This window comes from Daldinia loculata (assembly GCF_022478755.1).
Source record: "Daldinia loculata strain CBS 113971 unplaced genomic scaffold F4817scaffold_45, whole genome shotgun sequence".
NCBI classification, from domain to species: domain Eukaryota; kingdom Fungi; phylum Ascomycota; class Sordariomycetes; order Xylariales; family Hypoxylaceae; genus Daldinia; species Daldinia loculata.
The window spans coordinates 187,712-211,148 of record NW_026054899.1 but is presented as its reverse complement, the minus strand read 5'-3'; the positions used below and the strand labels follow the sequence as shown (position 1 = coordinate 211,148).

Genomic DNA, 23,437 nt, shown 5'->3' with positions numbered 1-23,437 from the left:
AAATCAAAATTGGAGTTTATTGATGGATGACGTGACAATTAAAATCCTCCTGCTTGGGGATGAGAAAGTAGGGAAAACAACGTTTTTATCGTGCGTAGAAATCATTATCTCAACATCATTCGTATTCTTGTTAATGCGCAACACAGGCGGATTAGTGGAGGTAGCAGCAGTCTTGAAGGTCATGCCCCTATTACTTTATTACGAGATATAAATCAGCCTTTCGTTTTCGAGATACGAAACCGAAGGGGTACATATCGTCTTGAGTTCTATGACACTTCCAGTCCAGAAGACTGGAGGCTGCTTGAACCGGACTTGGTCTTGATTTGCTACGATATCAGTCAAAGACTAAGCCTCATCAATATGCAAAGAATCGTAAGTATCGTCCTCCTTATCCTAACACTCTCATGTCTCTAATCTTGCATTTATAGTGGATCAAGCAGGTCCATGCCAACTTCCGAACTAGTGACCACCTCCCCGTAATTGTCGTCGGCCTCAAGAGAGACCTAAGATCCGAAACTGATCCCAATGGCATCATATATCCTCAGGAAGGACATAATGTGTCGCAAGAGATGAGAGTGGACAAATACGTCGAGTGCTCGGCTGTCACCGGCGAACTCCTCAAGCTAGCCTTCGAGGAGATATGCAATACCGCAGTAAGGACGACTGTAACTGATGGTGGGCAAAGTGAAGGAGGGTGTTTGGTGTTGTAGGTGTTAAGAATGATGGCACCTTTTTGTCAAATGCCCCCTAGAACCCGGAGCATAAGCCATATTAAGAACTTAAAGTTGTTATCGGTGTCTACGATCCTCATGAGTGCCCATTCTCAGTAGTTTCCATAACGTCGTCTCCCTGGTCACCCTCTTCCGGCTCCTGGGGGAACTGCCCGAGGATTTCGGTGACTATATCGAGGATCTCCTGCTGCTGATCGCCATTAAAGCGGTCTTCCATATCCTCGATAACAGTGTTTAGGACTGGAACGTTAGTGGGGCGAATATTAAAGAGCATGATACACTCTCCTTTGGTGATCTGGTACTGGCGCAGCCTCTTGATCAACTCGGGGATGACCGCTGCATCAAAGGGCAACGGCTTCTGACTCAGAGGACCTGGCGGGCTCTCGAAATATTGCAGCACCTATGTTTAATCCATCAGAATAAGCTATGCATATTATTACAGGGTAAAATTTAACCTTACCTCTTTACGTAGTGTCTCCAAATTTGTAGGTCCCTTGCGCTTTTGGTCATTATATTGTTTTGCTTGATTGCTCAAAAATGTGTGAACTTCGACGTTAGTTAACACAGCTGACTGGGCTTCTAGGATCTTCATTATGACGGCCTTAGTTCGTCTCGGGGCTTTGGAGCCGGGTTTTCGATTTAAATAACAAACCTAGCAGTTTTAATGAGATTACTAGGTCAACTTTTTTTTTCTTGTTGCGTTGTGAGATGTAAGTCAAATCGTATTAAGCGTATGTGGGGTCCAAGATTTTCTTCAAGGAAGTATATACCTAGGTACATGTACACTATGTACTTCGTAGATTTCTACCTTATAGAGTGGGTCGCTCCAGGCGTTTAATTGAAACCGTCTAAGTCCAATATCTACCAATCCGTCGGTAACTCATGTCATTATAACCAATCCTCTATTTTAAGTTCAAGAATGTATATGCGCCTCCCTCTCTCCTTACTCCCTAGTCCTTTACTTCCGCAGCTCTATCGAAATTGCATTGCCAAGACTGAAGTTGAAGTTGAAGTGTAGTTCTCGTCTTCTTGTGGGCTACCGAAGTTGCTGGTGTCTGGTTGGCTACCAATCGCTCGGTTGCAGACGTAGGCGGACTCCGTAGATACGCGTCTAAGCTGTATGACGGATATGAAGCTTGAGACATACTATCCACCCGTATTCAACTTAGCATTCATATTACGTATTGAGTAAGATCAGCTTTCTCAAGTAGGATATGGCATACCTGCCACTGTCAGAGCCACTACCAGACACGATAGCCGAAAAATCAGACCTCGTAGACGTAGACATAGAATAATCGCGGACAAGCTCGTATAGTGTTTTCAGGTCATATTTCTCAAAATTTCTCGGCCGAATTGCTTCCCGTCATCATTCACCGCCCTTTTAATATATATAATTATATTCATTATCTATATTTTCTATAATTATTAACTATTTGATAAAGCACAACTGTTATTCACATTGCTAGTCAATTAGAAAGCTAGGTCGAAGCAAGGGTTAGGTGGTAAGTATATAGTCAACACAGCTGTGTTCTACTAGCAAATAGTTAGAATTTATCACTAAAATATTTTCTACACTTCAAGGCCGAAATAGTAATATCAAATTACATCGCAATCGCTGTACTTGGCAAACGTACTTTTATAACACAAATGTGCTAGTTACTTCAACCGCCATTAAGCGCGAGCTAACCGAGACAAGAGCACCGTTGTGCTCTAGCAATGACATCAGCTTGGTGATGGCATATCAAACCAGACGATCATCACCAATTCCCCAAATAACATGATCATACATAGCTACCTATATATAGATATGAGTTAGATGTGCTCGCTAATATTAGCTGGGTAGATGGACAAGCTGTTTTTGTTCTTGAACACAAATACGAAGAGTTGTGTAGCATTGAGAAGGACTGAGTTAAGGCGGACTTTAAGATGCAGCCGTCCAACACAACCATCGATGGCATGGGAAGCACGTTACTTGCTTATTGCAACTCGTGGAAAGCCTACAAATGGGAGCAGAGCAAACAGCCTACTACTCACAACTGTTTCGTTCCTATAGGCAACATATGTCCTGATCGGCTCCTGAAACATTATTACACAAATTCAGCCATCCACGCATATCCGCGTAGCTCAGATCACAATCAAATACTACACACTTGAGGGTTTGACCTTTTGAATCATTGTAGGCCAGCCCGGAGCCTCTGTAACTGGCTCATTATTCCATACAGGGGTTTGTTCTCCGCGCCGCCTCCGTCTGAGCTAGCAGCAGCAGCAGCTTTCTTAGAACTGTTATCCAAATCTGCCTTGCCATCTTGGCGGCCATTTTGCTCCACCTCCTTCAGTAATTCCTTATGCCGATCCTCGACCATTTTGGCGAGACCTTCAATGAATTTCGTCCTTCCTTTCTCCTCTGCTGTTCCATTCCATACTTTTGTTAGCTCCTTAAGCTCTTCAATACGGCGTGCAGCCTTCTCTATCCCTTCAACAGGATCGGTACTTCTCGTGAGCAAGGTTGATATATCTTCCTTCAGCTGCTTGAGTACTTGTTGTCCTTTTTCTTCTGTGCTGTGCGCTTCTACCCCTGGCTCCGGTGCTGAGACGGAGAGGAATGACGAGCTGACGGAAAGCTCAGAAGGGGGGAACACGAATTCCATAGCTTCACCAAATGTTTTAACCACGGTGTCCAATCTTGAACGTACTAATGTCAAGGTTTGCAGTTGACTTATATATGGTGGGTCTAGACTGGTGCTATTTTGTGGAATAGATTCTAGGCTTATGGGAGCTGTCGCCTCTGGGGGTCGTCTCTCAGTGGCCGTAACAGCTCCGTTTGTTTTGGTATTTGGTTGTTCTTGTGTACCTTTCGGAATGAACCTTGCGATCTCTTCTTGTAAACCATCAGACAATGTCTCCGATAGGCTTAACGTCTCACCGCGCAGGAGTTCAACCTCGTATGCTAGGCGGCTCCCGCTCCGTAATATATCGTCGGTCAATTGCGTGAGAATAGTGGTCAACCTTGTCGTATGGGCATTCAATTGGGAGAGTTGCGTCTGAGCTTGACTGGATAGTTCTGCTAAGGGAACCGCACCATCCGTTGTTCGAGTTGAGGATGAGGACGTTGCGGTTTGGAGTGTTGGAAGTGAGGAATTAAGATATTCGGCCGGATCAAACGACGGGGCGAGGAAGCTTTGGAGGAATGGGTCGGTAACATGAGGAGATTTTGGCTGTAGAGGTTGCTTCGACTGCTGTCTTATATGGTGCGGCAATGATCTAGAAGAGCTCACAGAGCTATTTTGCCGTCGTCTAACGGCGGATTTAGAATCCCAAGACATTATAGTAGGGTCGTCTTATAGATTTCGTATTAAAAATAGGTAATGTCGACGTTGATGGGAATCATGTTGAAATGAAGGAAGCTAACCTTTAGGTTAGGTACTAGGTTACCTAGGTAAATCATAGTTGCGCATTTTGGTTTGTTCCAGATTACATAATACCTCACATAAGTGTCTAACAGGTACCTAAGCTTGTTTTGGTAGTAGCATCGGGATCACCCCGCGTGGTAAAACTACCGCTAGAGCCCGACAACCTTACCAAGGTCCACATCCCCCCTCTAGTGGGTTAGGTACGCAAGATAAGACAGGGTATTGTACCTACCCTAACGTGAATTTGGAGAAGCTACGTACCTCTTAACCTATACATTAGCTTATTACGACAGCCGCATCTCCTTGAATCTCGATAATGTCAAGCTAGATGCAGCTCCAAGATCTCAACACTCCCGTCTTACTCACAGCTAAAGGAATAGTATATCTCCTTATAAGCACGCAACAAGGTTTGCTGTTTGGGAGGACTAAGGTCTGCGATAAGGAAATAGGCAGCCGACTTTGCTGCAGCCTAGCTTCGGCCGGAGGCTTTACATAGGCATCAAACTAGGTACCTTGTGCACATATAGGGCTGAGTCATGTATCGTTGGGATGGGGTACCTGCATGAAGCTACCCGTAGCCTCACGACACGGATAATACAAGTATGCTGTCATGTTAGCAAGCAAGAATATATAATTTACCATATTTATTTCCTCGGTTTGTTTAATTGGTTACCAAGCTACTGTAATTCTCTAGCCAGAGTCGTATTATATATCACTGTAGCAGCTTCACCTTAGTATATCCTCTCTAGCCGTACCTACCTACCTAGGTATTATTTGCTATCTACTTGTAGGTACCACATTCGCAGCCTTAAACTAAATATTCTAGAGGTTCGCTCATTCCCATTCTATCGATATAGGGTTATCGTACTTTATCATACTTACCCACCTGCCTAGGCAACGTAGATACCTTATATATCTTAGGGGGGGGGGGGCGTAACCTATTTCTACCTCATTAATACATTCATACATCAATGCCGTCTTCGCTGTCTTTTTACCACAAAATTCCCACCATCATCCAGCATCATCATCCAGCACATCCATAGGTACGACTGATCGATACATATCCACCAAATACATTCTCTAGTATTCTACTGTTTCTAAGGTGATTGGTGTTAGTTTCTTTGCTACATGGTCATCACACGGTTACGGCGCAACAAACAAATTTCAGACGCACGCAATTCTCTTGTCTTCCCCTTTCATGGCAAGAGTACCTGACAAGATCATTCACTTCGTTGAACAAATCATTTATCGATTTGTGCAGTCTATTAATCCACCATTGTTTTCACCATTGTTCTCCCATCTTCGACTTACTATAAATTCTAGCCCTATGCAATCCAGGTAAGTAACCTCATCTCCCCGACGCCCTATTAGGTGATAGAATGTGGATCGTTGTTATCATTCGGTGCTTTATCAGATAATAGACCTGTTGTTTTTGGTGTAATTCTGAGGCAGTCTTCAGAATTCTCCGTCTGTCTGGTCTAATCTTGCCTTGGATCATATTGGTTCTTGTTGTCACTTTCTTTCCAGGCATATTCATGCAGCATGTGCAAGAGCTGATACGTGTTACTGACCAAAACTTTCTGTAAACCATAGGGCCATTCTATAACTACTAGACAGCCGTTTAGATCAACGGCTGTGAGAAAAGCATCATGCCTCCACCAAAGGCGCGGCTAAAGTTCCAAGCCGACTTGAAGTTAGCAGCCGAGAAAAACAGTGACCATATATCAACCATCAAAAAGGGGGATGTCGAAGACGAATTCACGTTCGTGTTTAGCCATCCTAACCTGCCTAGACCCTCTCACATTGAGATCCATGTCCAACCACAAGGTTAGTTCTCTTGTTCTGTTCTTCATGCTAGTACCGCTAGCATCTACCCCCTTACGACTCTAATTTAAGTTCCTATCAGCTAATAATGTGATTAGATGTGCAAGGTTATCCAGACCAGAACACTTTCCTTGTCTACACCAATGATGATATACTTCCAGCAGTTGCCCATGTTCTAGAAGAATCCATATCCGAGGCAGCAGGCATGAAAGTCCAGGACATGCTTAGCAATATCTCTCGAAGACTTCGGGCTGTCCTAGAGAGTAACGGCTCCGAGGAAGAAGATAGTGATATCGACATGATGGATGATACAATATTATCAGGCAGCAGTGAGGGAGATATACCCTTTGAATATGGTGACGATCTCGACGATGATCTCGACGACGAGCTGTTTGGTCATGGAACAAGGAACAGGGACAGGACAAATCTTCAATTTGAACCTGACACACCACTTGCACCGTTGCTTCTGCAGCGAATCTGCCGAGATCTTCGGTCTGTGCTCAAGGCAGGATTTCACGTGGGGAAGATTCATGGATTTGAGGACGGCGTATATGAGAGCATGGTATCAATTTCGATTCGGGTGACCAAATTGTGTCTTTCTAAAGAGATACACGAAGCATGGGGTCTTAGCTCTTCAGACTTCATTGTCCTACTCATCAAATTTGACCGATATTACACTACTATCGAAGACGTACTTCAGGGCCAAACTGGACATGCCAGAGCCAATTTTCGTCTAAGAAGGTGTTCTAAAAAGAAACCTTCATATCAACAAGCCCTAGCTGCTTTCAGAACCGAGACAGCTGCGACAGCTGCGAATCATGCTAACGTATCACAAGACCCAGAGCTATATACGTTTTGGGGCAGCAAGTCGATCGACAAGCTCATGAACGAAGACTTCATGCCAATGTTGAAGCTGAGGAAAGAACGTGGAGTTTCCTGGGATATGGCGAAGGAAATAAGACGCGCGTATGAAATGAAGTCGTTCTTAGGGTTTCAGCCATCATCCGAAGGCGTGGAGGTCGCGGAATACGAAGAAGAATCCACTGATAAGGCTCAGTTGCCTCCTATTCTCGCCAATGATCACATGCTAAGTGACGGCGAGGTCTCTTTACCACTCGTTGCCATACAGTTTGCCTTGCGCTACCTAGTTAGATGCACAGACTACTGTACAGTCTGCCATCGCAGAATGAAAGGGAACTTTGAGGCTCTGAGACCGTACGTCTGCAGCGATCCCCTCTGTCTTCACCAGTACATGAACATAGGCTTAGGCCCGGACGTAGATCATGAGATCCTAAGCCAACCTAACGTTGTCGACCTCCTGGTTAGCTTCTGCTATGCTAGTCTGTTTGCCTCGTTGGCAGGGAATTCCGTCATGCGGGAGTTTCCCACGGGGTTAAACTTACAAGTGCCGAAGATACTAGGACACTACACATCTGCATATTCCATTCAAGATCCTCTCGCGCATGAACTCGCGCGTGAAAGACAAATGTCGGGAAATGCAACGCCCCGCATCGTACCTGTATATGGGGGAAAACTTATAGACCCTTTGGACGTGACGTTTAATTTGGCCGACTCTACAGCTACAATAACTAGTGGGTTAGACGGCGTTATTATAAAAGAAGGTCAATGGGTGATTATCTCGACCGAGATCCCAAGCAGTTTCGAGATGGGGCCGGATCCAATGACTGTGCTACACCATGTCCGTATCATATCCAAGTATGGGGCTTTGCTACAGCTCAAGGTTATGGTACAACATGTATTACCTCATCAGAACAGCGATACATCGTTAGGATTTGGCCTAATTGATGGTCAAACCATCCGTTCCAGCGTAGGGGATATCATACCAGGTCATCTTGTATTCTGCGATGCAGATTTAGACGATATCCAAAGCGTGTACGACAAGGCTTTCTCCATGTTAATTATACTTGCTACCTTCCCTTCGGTCGCAGACATGAAGCAGCATTTAATTGACAACCAACAGCTGTTCAACTGGAACAGAATGCCACGGGCAGCCGTGGATCTACTAAGATGGATTATGGCTTCAAATAGGTCATATATCGTACAGGTGGACGATGAAAGTCCTACGGATGCTGATGCTGTTCCATCCCCCGAGAAGATTTATGGCGTTGATGGTTGGATCCAATTCAGATTCGCCCAAGGGTCTTTAGAGAAGGAAAACCGCTTCAACGAGGTTCTGAAGAGTATTGATAAACCGCAGAAGACCCTTGTTGCTTGGCACGGGAGCGCCCTTGGGAACTGGCATAGTATTATTCGCCAGGGTCTGAACTATAACATCACCCTACATGGTCGAAGTTATGGGGACGGTATCTATTTTGCCAGGCAGTTTCAAACTAGCCTTAGCTATACGGCTACGAATGATAAATCCGTAAGTGCAGTTCAGTCTACCTTCACGTTATAAAAGTACTATACTAACTATCCCCTAGTCAATTATATGGCCTAACTCCTCCCTGGGGATTCGGGCCGTCATCAGCTTAAACGAGCTTGTCAATCTGCCTGAGCAGTTTAAAAGCAAAAATCCTTTCTTCGTGGTACAACACTGTCATTGGACTCAGTGTAGGTATCTTTTCGTTCAGCCCACACCAGCGGCGGATCGGAACGGGCCTGGGAATACGGCTGGGATCCTTGCTAGACAAGACAGGCTTTCGGCCTTCCCTCAATCTTCACATACCAGCGAGAAGGCGCCTACTGGGGTGCCAAAGTTCGTACAAGATCCAGCATGGCGCATTTCGGGTCCTCGCAATCAATCTGTGTTTATTCCGAGATGTGCTATTCCTTCGGCGCAATATGGATGCAATACTTCGACGGCATCATTGGTAGATGGTATAGGGGGGCCAGAGAATCTTGAGATGGTCAGCAGCGACGAAGACGAAGAGGATATCTTGTTCCTCTCCCCAAAGGAGGGAGTCTCTCATAATGACCAGATATATAAAACTGATTTTCGCCCTGGGATGCTTGATTTCTCTACTCTTCCACAACTAGCGCCTCCATCATACGCAACCAAGGCTGCTCAAAGGGCTCTCGGGCAGGAGATTATGAAGCTAGAGAAGGTACAATCCACAACACCTCTTCATGAATTAGGCTGGTATATCGATTTTGAAAAGATCAACAATATGTTCCAATGGATCGTGGAGCTGCACTCCTTCGACCCCGACCTCCCGTTAGCGCAGGACATGAAGGTGGCTGGCCTAACTAGCATCGTCCTTGAGATCCGCTTTCTCCGCGAATTCCCCATGTCCCCGCCATTTGTTCGCGTGGTTCGCCCCCGTTTTCTTCCGTTCGCTAGCGGTGGAGGTGGCCATGTCACGGCAGGTGGAGCTATGTGTATGGAGCTTCTAACAAACACGGGCTGGTCACCGGCAAACAGTTTGGAAAGCGTTCTCTTACAAGTACGCTTAGCTATCTGTAATACGGACCCCAACCCAGCACGCCTGGACAATATAAATCGGCGCCGGATGGACTACGGTATCTCCGAAGCGTTGGAGGCCTACATTCGGGCCGCAGTTGCACACGGATGGGATGTGCCTAAAGACCTGCGAGAAGCATCTGCTTCTGGATTTGCTTAATGGATAGATCTTAGTCCAAGTATAAGAGACTAAACCGAATACTTCAAGGCAACTTCAAGGCAACTTCAAGGCACTATGTCAACAGGAGTCAAGATTGACTCGTAGGGCGTGCCGTAAGTCAGATACCTCATGTTTCTCTTTAAGCCTTGATCCACCAACCTATCTTAGGCACTGGTCCTACTTCAGGGTAATTTGCTTCATACACCGCATACCAGATGTGAGAACTTGGCCGACTTTTGATCAACGACGTGAACAACCAATTCTATAGGGCTTATAGCTTAGCATCTGGCCACGTGGTAGTCAGACTGCCTACTGACTAGTACTTGGCCGCACAGGAAACCGAATTCACGATAGCACTTCGTTGTATTTAAGGGGTAGTTGCCTAGTTAGTCCATAGAGACCATAATAAATACTAATAGTTTTGCGAAATCAACCTTATGGCATGAGGGGATGAATTATAAATAATTATAAATAGTAGTTTATTATTTGGACAGCCCAGGGATCCGCCCTTTGCAAATATGTTGCATCCCTTCAATTTTCCCACCAGCCTCCCTATCCCCTATCACGCGTGCAATGTAAGTATAAAGCTCGCAATAAGCTGCCTGTAGAAAATCATGTCTAACTATGTTACTATCACAAGCCCATAAGTCTCGTCACCATGTCGAAGTCGCTCCTAAATCCCACAATTATAGCCAAGTTCGGCGATGACGAGGACTATCTTCACGAACTCATACAGCATAATCCTATATTACGGCGCGCAATAGTTTTAGTCTTGACGGTGCTCTCACTAGCTGCCTTCCTTGCGATACACCGGTCGAAGGTTAGTATATGTATGATGCTTATTATTTTATCACGAAGAGACTAAGCAAAAGTAGTTACTCGAGTATAAGTGCCAGTATGTCGGCTTGCCCTATAATAGCTTTACGGGTTTAGAACAGCCGAATAAAGAGCACTTTATCGTAATATCAACTCCGACGAATATGTCTCGTGTCGCTAAGGATAGGTGGCTGGGTAGTTGGGCTTAAAGTTCGTTGAGTTTTTGGAACAATCGCGCTTGGACTGGGACTCTTGGTGGTTTGAGCTTGGTTGTACGTTGGATTTAAGACAAGGTAGCTTGGAGAGCTATGTATCATGAAGGAGAGCATTAATAGCCCGTGGCTTAAACTGATATCCCAGGAGGCGGAGGCAGGTAAAACGAGCAATATCTTGGTTGAAACGACTCTGATTTATAGGAGTATTGTCTGAACTGGAGGTGTTTGCATCACGGAAGAGCGATGCTAGGTTACAGTCACTATAGTACTAACTTGCTACTAATATTTGTGACTCGCGATATATGGTCGGAGAGATGTCCATGTGAATATCATATTAGAGGATCTCCTCAGGCATAGGTTCTGTTGGTATTCAGCAACATTTACTTCAATATCCGTGGCTGGAATTACGTTATGTACGTACCCGTTATACCGGTACATAGAAGTGCCTAAGTTATTTGATAATAACTAGGGCTTAAGTTATCTGCTAAGAGGCTGAATGCATTTATTCCCCGTCTGCGTTCCCTTCTGTACGTGCAGCTTGTACAATATCAATCTGTTGCTTTCTTTCTTGATTCTTGATTCTGTGATTAACCCCAAGAAGTAACTCCTTCCTACTTAAAGCTTGAGATTATCCTAGTTCGGCAAGTGGGGCTGCCTAAATCTGCAAGGTCCGTCACCTGTTCTCATACAGCATATCAGTACCTGTGGTACGTATCTCCGTACCTGCCGATTCCGCTAGCTAGGCTGGTTAGACAGTTAGAGCAGGGTCGCACAACAGGTGTGTAAGTGAAATCGGCTCGCGACTATCTAATCGATCAATCCTGCTGTCGACCTGCCTGACCTTTTTCCTCGCACCCATTCAACAATTGACAAGACACACCTACATTCACAATACCCATACCGCAGTTAGGTTTAAACTACTACTGCCCAACATTTCTCAATGTAAATCTTGTTTCTCCCTCCCAATCCTATCCTTTTCAACTTTCCCTCTGTTGACAAAACATCGAAGCAAAACTTGACCTTCAAGCGTTTTACCATTTTACCACGTTCGCAGTTTGAATTGCACCTCTTTCTATACAATTCAATCGGCTATACATGACCTTCTACTTCTTATACCTTATACTTTCAAGTAACCAAAGTCCCTACTTTACGAGCTCATTCATCTTCCAACCTTTACAATCGACTATTCCAGGCTTCGTCCCTGGCCTGATCAGTTCAGAATGGCCGCAACCGAATCTGCCCAGTCGTCAGCTTTGGCGGCTACTTCTAACAAGACTACCCGAACGTCTCCTCTGCCCCAGTCTAAACGCGATAAGAGGCGACAGGTTGTAAATGACCGTCTAGCTGTTTTGGCTGACAAGTTCAGCCGGGACAAAGATAAACACTACCGAGACGAACTTCATAAGATCCAAATCGATGTTAACCTTGTCGGCCGAGTCGATCCCTATGCCGACCGACCTCTGGATGCAATTGATCGCGAGTACCGAGAAATACAGCATGCTACCAATGCGCAACAGACTGCAAATGCTAGTAGTAATGGTAGCCCTAAGCGAAGTCTGCTCGAAATGGCAGGCCCTACATTCTCTGAATGGGTTCATCAGATAGAAGACCTAGTCGAGCATCGCGACTACGAGATGACTAGCCACAAGGCACGCTCTCTCTAACTCTATAATCCATGTGGTTGGAAGCTTACATTTGTTAGATTGAATACGAGAGGAAGCTTCGTGAACACCAGAAGACACACGCCTACAAAGTCGAACTAGCTAAGCGTGAACATAAGACTCTCTCAAACACCCTTAGAGATCGTCTTATTAATGGTATTACCTCTAAAAAGTACCGATTAGGCAAAGAAAAGGAAGCCCTGGATATTGCCGATGGTTCTGCTCTTCTTCTACACCCGAACCAATACAGCCTCACCAACCCCGCAAGCCCTGGAGGAACGCATGGGAAGCGAAATACCCGACTGCGAAGAGAGATGGAGGAGCTCCCAGGCTACTCGGACAACAAGAAGAGGAAGCGAAATGCTGCCGATGAGGAGGGTTCGCCAGCTCCCAAGAGAGGAGCTCTTGATAGTTCCAATACTACGCCTTTCTGGTCGAGCGAAAGAATCAGAGGTCTACGTCGGGAGACGGGTCCAGTCTATAGCATTGACAAGCTTTTCACCGATAAAGAACTAGCCATGACCTATAATGCTGCCGCCCTAGCAGCCCACAAGCATCTCTTGATACGCCGAGACACAAACGGCAATATTATCACTCCCGACGAAAGTGTCGCAGACGGTAATGACGATGAAGATGAACCTGCTGCAGTAAATATGGAGCGGCAGCACTCACATACTACGAGAAGTACCCGAGGTGGACATGGCCAACAGAATTTTTACGATGACCAAGTCCTGGGAATAGAAGGCCTAGCCAATTTCGAGATACCGGGAAATCTCGATAAGGTAGCCGGCTCGGAGCCTAAGCTCCCCCCTCTTACTCATTCGCAATACTCGAAGGCTTATAGAAGGGACGAGTCGAATACCCCTCCGACCTTGAACGAAAGCGAGCGGGATAGAGATCTTGCGGTGATGAAACTGTTGAAGACATACCAGAACAAACACGGTGTTGGCGCCAACCTTGATGTTAATAATGGTGGCCGGCGACTACTCGAGTCTATGGCCGCGCCGCTACATAAGAGCAAATATGTAGCTTATATGCAGGGTCCAAGGCCTTCCACAGACGCATTGTCAGAATCCTTGGGTATCCAGGATAGTGACATGAGGGGCGATGCCGTAGGTGTCGAACCAGAGAACAGCGGAAGCGCTAAGGACTCCCCAGCTGTGGGGAAGGATTCCGCGTCGGGAATTCCGATGAGCAGACAGAGTAGTCTGGGAGGTGTTGTGATGAGTCGATCAGGAAGTGCACGGGGCAAGCGAAAGGCCTAATTACGGGTTTTTTTTTCTGTTTTGATTTATATTCGGTTTTATCATAGGGCAGAGAGATCATACGCCCCAGCGTTATTATGTATTATGTGTGGATATCCGTAAGGTTTACGGGAAGGGGGTTTTTTTTTGTCTCCCAGGACGCATAAAGCCTGGAGTCATGCGGAGGAAGCAACATGCATGCACAGTAAGACTTGGTCGATTAGGTATATCCCGGATCGTGATAGGAATTGGCACCATCCATGAATAGGCGCTCGGGAACATTAGATTTGGATTTTTTACATATAGCGATTCCTTCATAAAAAAAGCAATGCTGAACGATACTGTTATTAAAGTGTCCTAACTGTCAAAGGGAACCGTAAACTCGTATAATATTGATTTTGACTGACACATCTTCAAGGCCCGAATACTAGTGCCCGTATCTCGATACTCTCCCTCCCTTCTGCATCCGGCCTCGTCCTAGGGTCCTCGAAAGCAGTATGAGGTAATCGTCCACCGGCTACACCCGAATTCTCCTTGGTACCTTCACTATCGAAACACTCGAGTAATAGACGCTCATCACCTGTCATGCCACTGAGGTAGTGCCACTTCTGGTTGGGGTTGTACGCAATAGCGGCTGTTTGACCGATATACCCTTCCGGGTACCGGTGCTCTACGGGAATAACGTCTTCATCGTTCAAACTAGAGCTAGACGCGAAGGCTAGGGGCGTCGCCTCGACGGGGTTCTTGTTTAGCGTACGCCATACATTAATGATGCGGTATCGTCCCTTTAATAACTCCTCCGCATCATCTCCCAAGTGTCGCCGCACACGCTTCTCGGCTGAGTATGGCGTCTGGTCGATGTGTGCCATAAGCACGGCACGACGCGGTGCGTCCGGGTCAGCCCGTCGGATGGTGTGGTCGAAGATGAAGACCCGGTTGCTGCCCGGGACGTTGTCGAGTAGTAGCTTCTCAACCTCGGGGTAGTAGTTCGCGGCGATAGAAGCATCGTCCGTAAATCCGGAGCCGGACCCGGTCTCCTCGGCTGACGGCGGCAACCCCTGCACGATCTGGAAGGCGTCCCGGTCTAGCGTGTACTCGGATTCCCGACCCCGGACATCGATGACGGTGACTTCATGCGCGTCACTGGTGAGGTTGCGCTGGGGCTGGCCTGCTGGTGGCTTGTCTACGTAGTTGAAGGCTACGACGCCGGGGGCTGGCCGGTTATAGAAGTTGATCTTGGCGGTTACGGGGCCGCGGGGCACGGTAGAGGCTGTGATGGCCATTTTTGGTGCTAGATGCTAGGTGCTAGGTATATAGATTTGTGAAAGGCGGCTACGCCAGATAAGCTTTAAAGGACTAGACTGGACAATAAAGAGAAAGCTTGATATGAGATGGGATGGAATGGGATGGGATGGGATGATGATAACTGTCTATTCTCGACTTCGACTTCGACGTCGGGTATGACTTATATAGACATCAGGAGCCTAGCTGTCTAAAAGGTCTCTGTATGCGCATTTCAAATCAATCGAACGATAGAGAGAACCTTCGAATCACGTCATTGGTCTGGGGAAGGGATCCTGATTAGTAGTATGGTATCAACCAGGGGGAGATGCCTCGGAATGATTGGATTCCTTCCGCATACTTTCTCTGTAATCAACGGATAGGATCGAAGGAGATTCCCCGATACTCGACCGTCATATGCCATATGCAGGGCGTAAAGATGTGTACATCTACGGTATAACTTCGCCTCTAATCGTTAAAGCGAGCAGTTCCGTAAGCGGTTATATCTGCCGTCCTTTATGTACTGCGTCTCCGCGTGCTTAAGTTGCAAGGTTATAGCTTTGACATCCCGAGCACGCCATCGCCCCTCGAAGTTTACTTATATAGCCGAAGTTTTCCCAATATTCCCAGCGTTTTGCCGATAGGTACATAATCTGAGCGTGTGTACCTAATGTACCCGTGCATGCGAGGCATACACGTATGTACAACATGTACATAGGTATTAATAGGTTCAACGTTATGAACGATGACGTTATAGCATCGCAGTAGTTCTACTGAAATCCAATAACTAATACCTGTATTGATTAGAAATGATTGCTTAGCTAAGAACGTCTTTTCGGGATTTAGTTTTACTGACGTCGGACCCCCATATTGATTTGTGGATCTCGTGCCGAGGGTTCAGCAGTTGTCTTTTAAAACCGCCCCGCTGGTACGTACACGTGTCAGTGCGCTACTGTTCCTGTCAGCCTTGCGAGCCTGCCCTTTACGCCCTTACGAGACCTATCAGATCGCGCTAAAGTAAAGTAATTCAAAGTAAACAAATTGCTCCTTTTGGGTTTTCGGTGGCGGTTAGGTTAGTTTCCGGCGCGTATTCTGCCTTATCCTTGCATTGAATCTTTCACAACCAGGTTCATTCAATACCGAACTCCGATATACCAATTGCATCATTAGTTTCAATTGTCTTCCATTCTAAACCTATGTTCACCAGCTGCCTAGTATCTATCGCCATCGCTGGTTGCTATCATGGATGAATCGTTATCATCTCCTGACCCGCTGGGCGACGAACCTCCAAGCTCGGCATTTCCACATACGCGACATACTGATAATACTCTCACACACCACGACCTCTCTGCCATTTCGATCCCGAAGAGCCAAATAAGGAGGTCTTCACCAGCGAGGCAGTCTCCTAGGAGGAGAACCTTCGAACTAGACGTCGGCAACGAGCTCGCACCGCAAAGGTTACTCGTCACAGTCGAGGCCGAAGAGGCCATAAAGCGGGGTATCAACCGAAGACTCTTTCAATCATCTTCACCGATACGAGTTCCCCGTCGTAGAGAAGCCATCATGACTACTACGATACCACTTAACGATGAGATAGAGAACGAAGCTACTCCGCGACGACGAGGCCGGCCGCGGCGGATAAGCAATGGCACTCCCATGCCGAGGGGGAAGAAGAGGGCCGCCACACCTATGAAAGAGACTCGGCGCACGCGACAGAAGAACGATCTAGAATCTGAAGCTAGTCTGGCGGATGCGACACCTACTGGACCACAAGCAGACTCGGTCGCGTCGAAGGCGAAGGCGAAGGTACGAAAGACACCTAAGAGTACATCCACCACCCAGGTTATACCGTCGTCGCAACTCTCCAACAATACGACCAAGAGGAAACGCGGGCGCCCGCGAAAAGCGCCAATGCCAGAGGAGGTTGCTATATTAGCAGATGCGGGCGACGCATCAGACAATGGTGTGGCCAATAATAATGCCGCCCAGTCCGTCTTCGATAATTCGGAAAACCTACCGCCGTCAGCTCTGAGCCCAGTTCTGGATTTGCCTGATAAAGAGGAAGCTCAGCAAGTGACGACTAGCGATAATCTTATCGATGATATTATAGAGGCGAGTGGAAGGACACCGACGCCGAGGAATGTCTCAAACTTATATGAGACGTCGCGCACAGGGCAAGATCTAGGATCAGAGGCAGTGTCATATCAAGAAGAAGAGCTGCACAATAGCGATGTCGGTATGTCTGATGACTACCCGGCATTGATGGAGGCCCATAGTGACGTGGAGTCGGATTTGGATAATACCGAAGGGATACCTCACAGCGGACAGGACACGCTCGCACATGCCTCCGACTTCAGCATGATCGCTGTGGAATCACTTCCCTCGTTCCAGGCGAATAGAAGTGCCCTCCTTTCGGATCCTCCGGAGATGGGCGAAGAGACGAATATGATAATAAACCAAACGCTAGAGTCATGGCGAAACAGTACCCGAACAGAAGCAGAACAATCATTAGCACGGTCGACGAGGAGCAACTTACCAACGGAGGAAGATCATTCTGGTGTACCGGATCGCTCGTGGACGGAGGGTAGTAGTCGCAGTCCAAAGGAACGAACGAGGAGCCCGAGAAGACAAAGGCAACTTCCCTTGAGTCGGCAAGTATTTGCAGGAAAAGCGCCTCATGTAGACGATTCCTTCTCGAGTCTTCCGGATAGTATTCTCAAAGCAGCAACGCCGGGACGTTTGCCTATGAAGCCGACCTCTGCTGTAGAACAACACGGAGACACCACTGTGTATGAGGATGAATTTTCCGAAATTTCAGACGCTATTCTCGAGGCTGCTACCCCGAAGCCAGCGACTCGAGTTGGAAGGTCTACGGAGGAGAGCCATATGGAAGCCCCGGTCGTTGATGGACAAGTCAACTCTGCCAATAGACAGGCAGGACCTAGCTTTGGATCGAGCAGACTACCGACTCCCGATGATACGTCGTCTTCTAATGCTGGTTCTAAGAAGGCCCGGGAAGATGAAGCTGGCCCATCTACAAGAGAAGAAGACATTGCTGGTCCCAGTTCTAATTCAGGTTTCCAATCCTCACCTCCTATTATGAATCGGCCACGTGCAATGGATTTTGGGCCATCTCGGTTAGACCAAGAGATTAATAACAACAACACACCAGAATTACAGCATTCCTCCCCCCAACTACCTCCTTCTGCCAAAGCAGCTACGGAGCCTCCTCAAGCTTTAGAACCGCCTCCTAATAGTAGGCCATCGCTCTCACCGATCGTACGCGTCGGACGAACCCTCCAAGATGTGATGTCAGACAGACCATCTCCCGAACGCCGTGAAAGTAGTCTCGGAAGCCCATTTAGAGGATCGGCTACGAATGACCCTTCGCAACCTTTCCCATCGGATCAATCTGGCCAACTATCTATACCCAAATCGCCATCTCGATCTGGTCGTGGCGTCTCGACCCAATTCAACCCTCGATCTTTATCTGGTCCTAGTGCTGCTCTCTCTCAAATCAGAAGGGCCAGCCTCTCTCATAGCCAATCATCAGCACAAGGTGACATTATTGGCAATGCCTCGGATCCGTTTGGTCCAGCTATGCGCAATAGGTCACAGACCGAAACATCCAGAAACATCATGTATAACACTGATGACCGAGCACCGGAACAAACTCGTTCATTCAATCAGTCGGTGTCTAATTCAGCTAGAGCAATGCCGTCGAGTGATAATGGGATAAGCTGGGTCGCAGATGACAACAATCATCAGCGAGACGTGAATCAAGGCTCAGGTTCCCAGCCAATACGTCCCCAAAGTCCAAGTGGTTTCGCCACTTACGGCTCAAATGCAAGTCGCGTAGCAGCCGAGGCCACGAATCACGAGGTGGAAGAGCAACAAGAACAAGAATTGGAGGAGCAGGGAGATAGTGCGCTAGTAGACTACGAAGCAGAGGAAGACGACATCTGGGACTTTGAGGCATCAAGGCAAACACCTAGGAGACCGGAGCGCGCGCAACGTACGTCACAGCACCCCGATCAACCCACGCGACGGACGAAGGTTCCAAGTCCCTGGAGAAAAACTAGCAGACGCCTCATTTACCGCGAAGAGATTGCAAGCTCTTCTCAAATAGAAATTGAGGAGAATCCGCAGAGCGAGGCAGAAGATGCGCCGCTAGTGCGTCAAAGGCCGCGGGCATCAGATGCTCACTCTATACTACAGGGGTGGAATTCCGAGGCTACTCGCATTATTGAGAGCTCGTCTCCTGAAGCCGAACAACCAATTCTAAGCCCTCAACAGGAAATACAGGAACAGCTAGAAGCCCAGGAGCAGTCAGAGTCTCGGGAACATTCAGAGGCCCGGGAACTGTCAGTAGAGTCACAAGAACCAGAAGAGCCAGCAGCACGTGAAGAACCAAGAAACCCTGTAGTGCCCGCGAAGGCTGTGGAGCCCGCAGAAGCGTCTGAGTACTCAATGCTAGCACAGCGGGCAGAGGCTGCTCCAGCTACTCAACAGAAACCTAAATCTAGATTATTCGGTGGCTTTGATATCTTGTCTTTCTTCTCATCACCGGCCGCATTGCCTAAGAAGACCCCAGAAGCTGGGCCAGCAAATGCAACTGGTATAACCGAAAAGGTCGCCCAGCCTGTATTCCAAAAGCCACTACCCAAAGAAACGACAAGTCAACCCCCTAAGGAACCGCAGAGGTCCCTTTGGTCTACAGGATTATTTTCCTCGATCCCGCAAATGGAATCTCAACCGAGCCCAGAACCACGAACAAACATGTTCCCACCGGCACCTCCTTCACAATCTAATGAGACAAGGCAAGAATCTTATGTAGAAAACTCGCCCTCGCCCTCGCCCTCGCCCTCCCCTGCGCCGTCACTTTCTCCCGAGCCTCCTTCTTCGCAGTCACAACAATCACCTGAGCCGTCCCCTGAACCGTCACCTGAAGAGTCCCTTGAACAACAATCACCCGAACGGTCATCTTCGCCCTCACCTCACCCCTCAACACCTGAACGCCAGGCCTATCCGCCAATCGAGCAGAAAAGAAACTTCACGCCGCGACCAGGTCAGTCTAGTTTGTCTCTATTTAGAAGCGGACCGCTCCCCAGCAGAAACGAGGCAGACGAGGACCTCCTTCTACTGCCGAGCGATGACCAGAATGAGCAAGACGAGGACGAGCAGAACAAGCAGGATGAGGAGGATGAGCAGGATGAGGAGGACGAGGACGAATACGATGAACAGCAAGAGCAGCAGGATTCATCGCTCTTGACAGACGGGACAGACTATGAGCGCTTCCCACCAAGGGACGTCCCATCCCGGTGGGACAGGACGCTTTCGCCGTCCAAGTCGTGCTTCCGTTCCCCCATGAAACCTACTACCCCGGGCCGGGTTGTGGCTTTTATGCCTAGTGCGCTTTCTTCCACTGCCCAAGCTCAAACTAGTGTCGTGAATCAGCAAAACGGCGCCAGGAATAACATAGTCTCACAAGGGACCGTTCTCCGACCCATCCCCGAAAACACACACGACGAGTCAACGGATTCTTCGTCATCCTCAAGTCGTAGCACCGACGCTACGTCTCCTATCACCACCCATCCTCCCATACAGATGCTACCGCAAAATGGCAATAGCAAATCCACCGCGCGGTCCCCGTCCCGCCATCCTACCGCTTTCGCCCTATCGAAAACAGAATGGACCCGCCACCACTGGGTGCGTCTAGACGAGCTCCTCCAACTACGACGCTACGACCCCCTGGCCTTCCAGCAGCAGCAGCAGCAACAACAACAGCAGCAGCAGCAGCAGAAGCAACAGTCATGGGTGCAGAGTTGGTGGCGTCGCCAACCCCCATCCCCCAACGCCTCGGCTCTCATAGGGAAAGAAGTCGCGGCTCAGGGCGAGAGCCTGATCCTAGAACAGTGGCATATCGAGGTCGTAGAGGCCTTCGCCCGCGAAGTCGGTGGGTGGAGCGAGAGTGCGCTTGCGAAGAGGATTTTTGCGCTGATTGTGGGTGAGGAGAGAAGGAGAACCGGAAGGGCTGGGAGGGTGGATAAAGGGAAGGGGAAGGCTGTTGCTTAGACTTAAGCTTCAGCTTAGTTGTTATTTAAAAAAAATGCGCCTCTACGTGGCTAGGAGGTGGGAGGAAAAGGAGTGACGAGTTGTTTGATAAGGGTGTTGGAAAGCGAAGAGCTGATATGCTCTATCATATACCCCAAGTTAAGGACAGAGAGCAAAGCAAAAGGGAGGAGTACGTGATGATTACATAGCGGGTTTTTTTGGTGGGATTAGCACTTGGTCCGGTCTGGTTACTTTATCTCAGGGGGGCGAGCATGTTAGATCGCATCGCATCGCATCGCATCGCATCATATCGCATCACATCACATTGGCGGAGTATTATTACTTACCTCTTATACCGTTGGTTTATCTCTGTACATAGCCCAACCTTGGATGTATGTATGCATAGCCGGCGTTCTAGGCCCAGGCAGGCAGGCAGGCGGACGGGCGGGCAAGCATACATGCTATACCATATACTTGCATTCGGGAGGCGTTAGGATGCGGAAAAGGAGGATTGGCAAATGTATAGGCAGTGAGATTGTATTAATTAGATACCCTTCTATTCATCTTCATTGCACCTCGTAATTGGACATTTACCTTACGTATCTATACATATCTGCTACGTTTATGGAAAAGCAAGGTTGACCAAGATTATCTTCGAATATTCCAGTGTTACCAAGGGGCGAAGAAAACAATAAGGCGAGTGATAAGACAGACAGCACGCATACACGTAAATTGACACAAGTTCATGTTGATATATGTACGAGTGCCAGAGAAGCCGCAACGCCGTCTTCATCGACGCCGGGGCCTTGGCCTAATACTTTCTCTACCTAGTAATATTACACCGGCCGAGCTTTCATTCGCCTCCTTCGGCGTTAGATGCACGAAGAAGACTTTCTTATTTGCCTAATTCACATTCGTAAAACCTCTCCCTTCACAGGTCTACTCCAGCATCGAAGCCTGGTTCGTGTACAGGACATCCACGACATTGCTCAGCTTTTCAATGGTCTGGAGAGCCGCATCGTAAGACTCATCACGCTGCGTCTCGTCGAAAATAATCAAGCACCCGGCGCCCTGGTCAAGCACACCGATGATCACCTTGTCGAGGATCATCTGGGAGAGCTTGCGCTCAACCTGCTGAGTGTCGAGGCCGACCATCTTAGCGATGTGGGCGATCTCGACGCGGCTAAAGGGCTCAATGACCTTGATCAGGTTCTGCTCGAGCATAGCGTCGTAGAGGCGACGCAGGTGGTTGCGGATGAAGGCGTCGCTGCCGAGCTCGTAGCGGTACGTGGACAGGGCACGTTCGTATTCTTCCAGAGACCGGTTCGAGTGCGCGCGCGCGATAGCCTTCATGGCCTCGAGGTTCTGGCCCGCGTACTTCTGCGCCTGCTTGGACGCCATCAGGTTGTTGACGTCGTCGACGAGGTTAAGCATAATCTTGCAGAGCAGCATGTACTGCAGCGCGGCGGTGGCCTTAGCTGGCTCGTCCTGCGTGTGGTAGCCGTCAAGTGCCTCGATGAAGTAAGAGAAGGCCGTGTTGAAGTCCTGGTCCATGGTGTGTAGCATACCCGACTGCATGTCTAGGTTCGCTTGGAGTAAGGGAGGCGTGTAAACCGAGGCGGCGCTCGTCCTCGCGCTGGTGAGAGCGGCACGAGCCTTGGAGTTGTTGCCGAGGGCATGGTATACTCTAGATTCCAATAGTTGAACCTCTACCAATACTAACTTATCGTCCAGACGCTTCAGCTCCCGCAAGAGACCGTTGATAAGGGTAAGGGCATCGTAGTATGCTTGCTTAGCCATATACAGGGTAACGAGTCTGGTCTCGAGGTTCTGGCGTAGGAAGCTCCGCCTCTCGGAGGTGGCCCATTCTATACATGACTTGGTGACGGCGATCTGGATGTCGGTTGTGTTTGGGATGGCTTCGAAGAGATCGAGCAGCTGACGGACTATTTTGAAGTGGTGTTAGAGAGACGCTTGTATTTACAGTAAGGGCGAAGAGGAGCTAGAGCATACCCAACTTGGCCGTCTTAGCCTTTGCGAAGCTCGAAAGGACGGTTCTGCTCGTGGTAATAAGGTCGACGAGTTCCTTGGGTTTCCTAGGCACAAATGTCAGCTTCTAGACGCAAAAGAGAAATGTTAAAGCCGAAACTCACTTCTCATCCCGGTACAGCTCTCCTAGACTTATCAAGGCGGACTCGTATTCCTTTATTGCTGCATCTGAAGTAACAGAGGGAGGTTTGGATATGATGTCTTTGTAGATAGCTTCAGCTTTTCGCGGGTCGGAGCTGGCAAGCGATTGCGCTTCCTTCACAGACGGCTTCTGCGAAGCCATATTGACCGGCGTGTGCTCGAGATGCAAGTTGAGATTAACTCGAATTATAGTAAGGTAAGGGGACTCTCGAGTGTCGGATTGTGGGTTCGAATTGGTATAGAACAGTTGATACAGAAGTAGTAAAGGACGTTGTTCAATTGTTCAAATGAGCAGGAATTATTGAAAAGGGTACGTACAAACCGGTACAAACTGAAGCTCGGAAACTCAACTCAACTCAACTCGCCCGCTGTTTCCCACTGCAGCTCCAGCCTTGCGATTAGGTGATAAAGTGGATACCTACTGACG

The 23,437-nt window shown here is 48.1% G+C and overlaps 8 protein-coding genes across 8 annotated transcripts; 4 read left to right on the top strand and 4 right to left on the bottom strand.

Moving 5' to 3' along the window:
• Positions 1-22: 22 nt before the first annotated feature.
• Positions 23-710, top strand: F4817DRAFT_360479 (P-loop containing nucleoside triphosphate hydrolase protein; the record flags this gene model as incomplete). Its single annotated transcript, XM_049306284.1, has 3 exons — positions 23-90; positions 147-372; positions 429-710. The coding sequence occupies 3 exons, from the start codon at positions 23-25 to the stop codon at positions 708-710; spliced, it is 576 nt and encodes a 191-aa protein (XP_049156636.1).
• On the bottom strand, positions 510-1,463 carry F4817DRAFT_199912 (HRDC-like protein). Its single transcript, XM_049298570.1, has 2 exons — positions 1,192-1,463; positions 510-1,131 (listed from the first exon to the last, which is right to left on the bottom strand). Exons 1-2 carry the CDS (start codon positions 1,321-1,323, stop codon positions 808-810), a joined length of 456 nt encoding a protein of 151 aa, XP_049156635.1. The 5' UTR covers positions 1,324-1,463; the 3' UTR covers positions 510-807.
• Positions 1,464-2,619: 1,156 nt separating this feature from the next.
• On the bottom strand, positions 2,620-4,253 carry F4817DRAFT_345553 (uncharacterized protein). The gene has a single exon (XM_049304275.1). The coding sequence runs from the start codon at positions 4,052-4,054 to the stop codon at positions 2,903-2,905; it is 1,152 nt and encodes a 383-aa protein (XP_049156634.1). The 5' UTR covers positions 4,055-4,253; the 3' UTR covers positions 2,620-2,902.
• An 820-nt stretch (positions 4,254-5,073) lies between these two features.
• F4817DRAFT_345551 (uncharacterized protein) lies at positions 5,074-9,998 on the top strand. The gene is made up of 4 exons (XM_049304274.1): positions 5,074-5,479; positions 5,735-5,968; positions 6,064-8,351; positions 8,410-9,998. The coding sequence occupies exons 2-4, from the start codon at positions 5,791-5,793 to the stop codon at positions 9,547-9,549; spliced, it is 3,606 nt and encodes a 1,201-aa protein (XP_049156633.1). The 5' UTR covers positions 5,074-5,479; positions 5,735-5,790; the 3' UTR covers positions 9,550-9,998.
• Positions 9,999-11,394: 1,396 nt separating this feature from the next.
• On the top strand, positions 11,395-13,828 carry F4817DRAFT_345548 (Sds3-like-domain-containing protein). Its single transcript, XM_049304273.1, has 2 exons — positions 11,395-12,229; positions 12,283-13,828. Exons 1-2 carry the CDS (start codon positions 11,801-11,803, stop codon positions 13,504-13,506), a joined length of 1,653 nt encoding a protein of 550 aa, XP_049156632.1. The 5' UTR covers positions 11,395-11,800; the 3' UTR covers positions 13,507-13,828.
• On the bottom strand, positions 13,703-15,064 carry F4817DRAFT_199873 (uncharacterized protein). Its single transcript, XM_049298569.1, has one exon. The coding sequence runs from the start codon at positions 14,766-14,768 to the stop codon at positions 13,899-13,901; it is 870 nt and encodes a 289-aa protein (XP_049156631.1). The 5' UTR covers positions 14,769-15,064; the 3' UTR covers positions 13,703-13,898.
• Positions 15,065-15,693: 629 nt separating this feature from the next.
• Positions 15,694-21,042, top strand: F4817DRAFT_345545 (uncharacterized protein). The gene has a single exon (XM_049304272.1). It carries the CDS (start codon positions 16,009-16,011, stop codon positions 20,839-20,841), a length of 4,833 nt encoding a protein of 1,610 aa, XP_049156630.1. The 5' UTR covers positions 15,694-16,008; the 3' UTR covers positions 20,842-21,042.
• F4817DRAFT_345544 (PCI-domain-containing protein) lies at positions 21,043-23,401 on the bottom strand. The gene is made up of 3 exons (XM_049304271.1): positions 22,974-23,401; positions 22,834-22,916; positions 21,043-22,766 (listed from the first exon to the last, which is right to left on the bottom strand). Exons 1-3 carry the CDS (start codon positions 23,150-23,152, stop codon positions 21,760-21,762), a joined length of 1,269 nt encoding a protein of 422 aa, XP_049156629.1. The 5' UTR covers positions 23,153-23,401; the 3' UTR covers positions 21,043-21,759.
• Between the last annotated feature and the right edge of the window lie 36 nt (positions 23,402-23,437).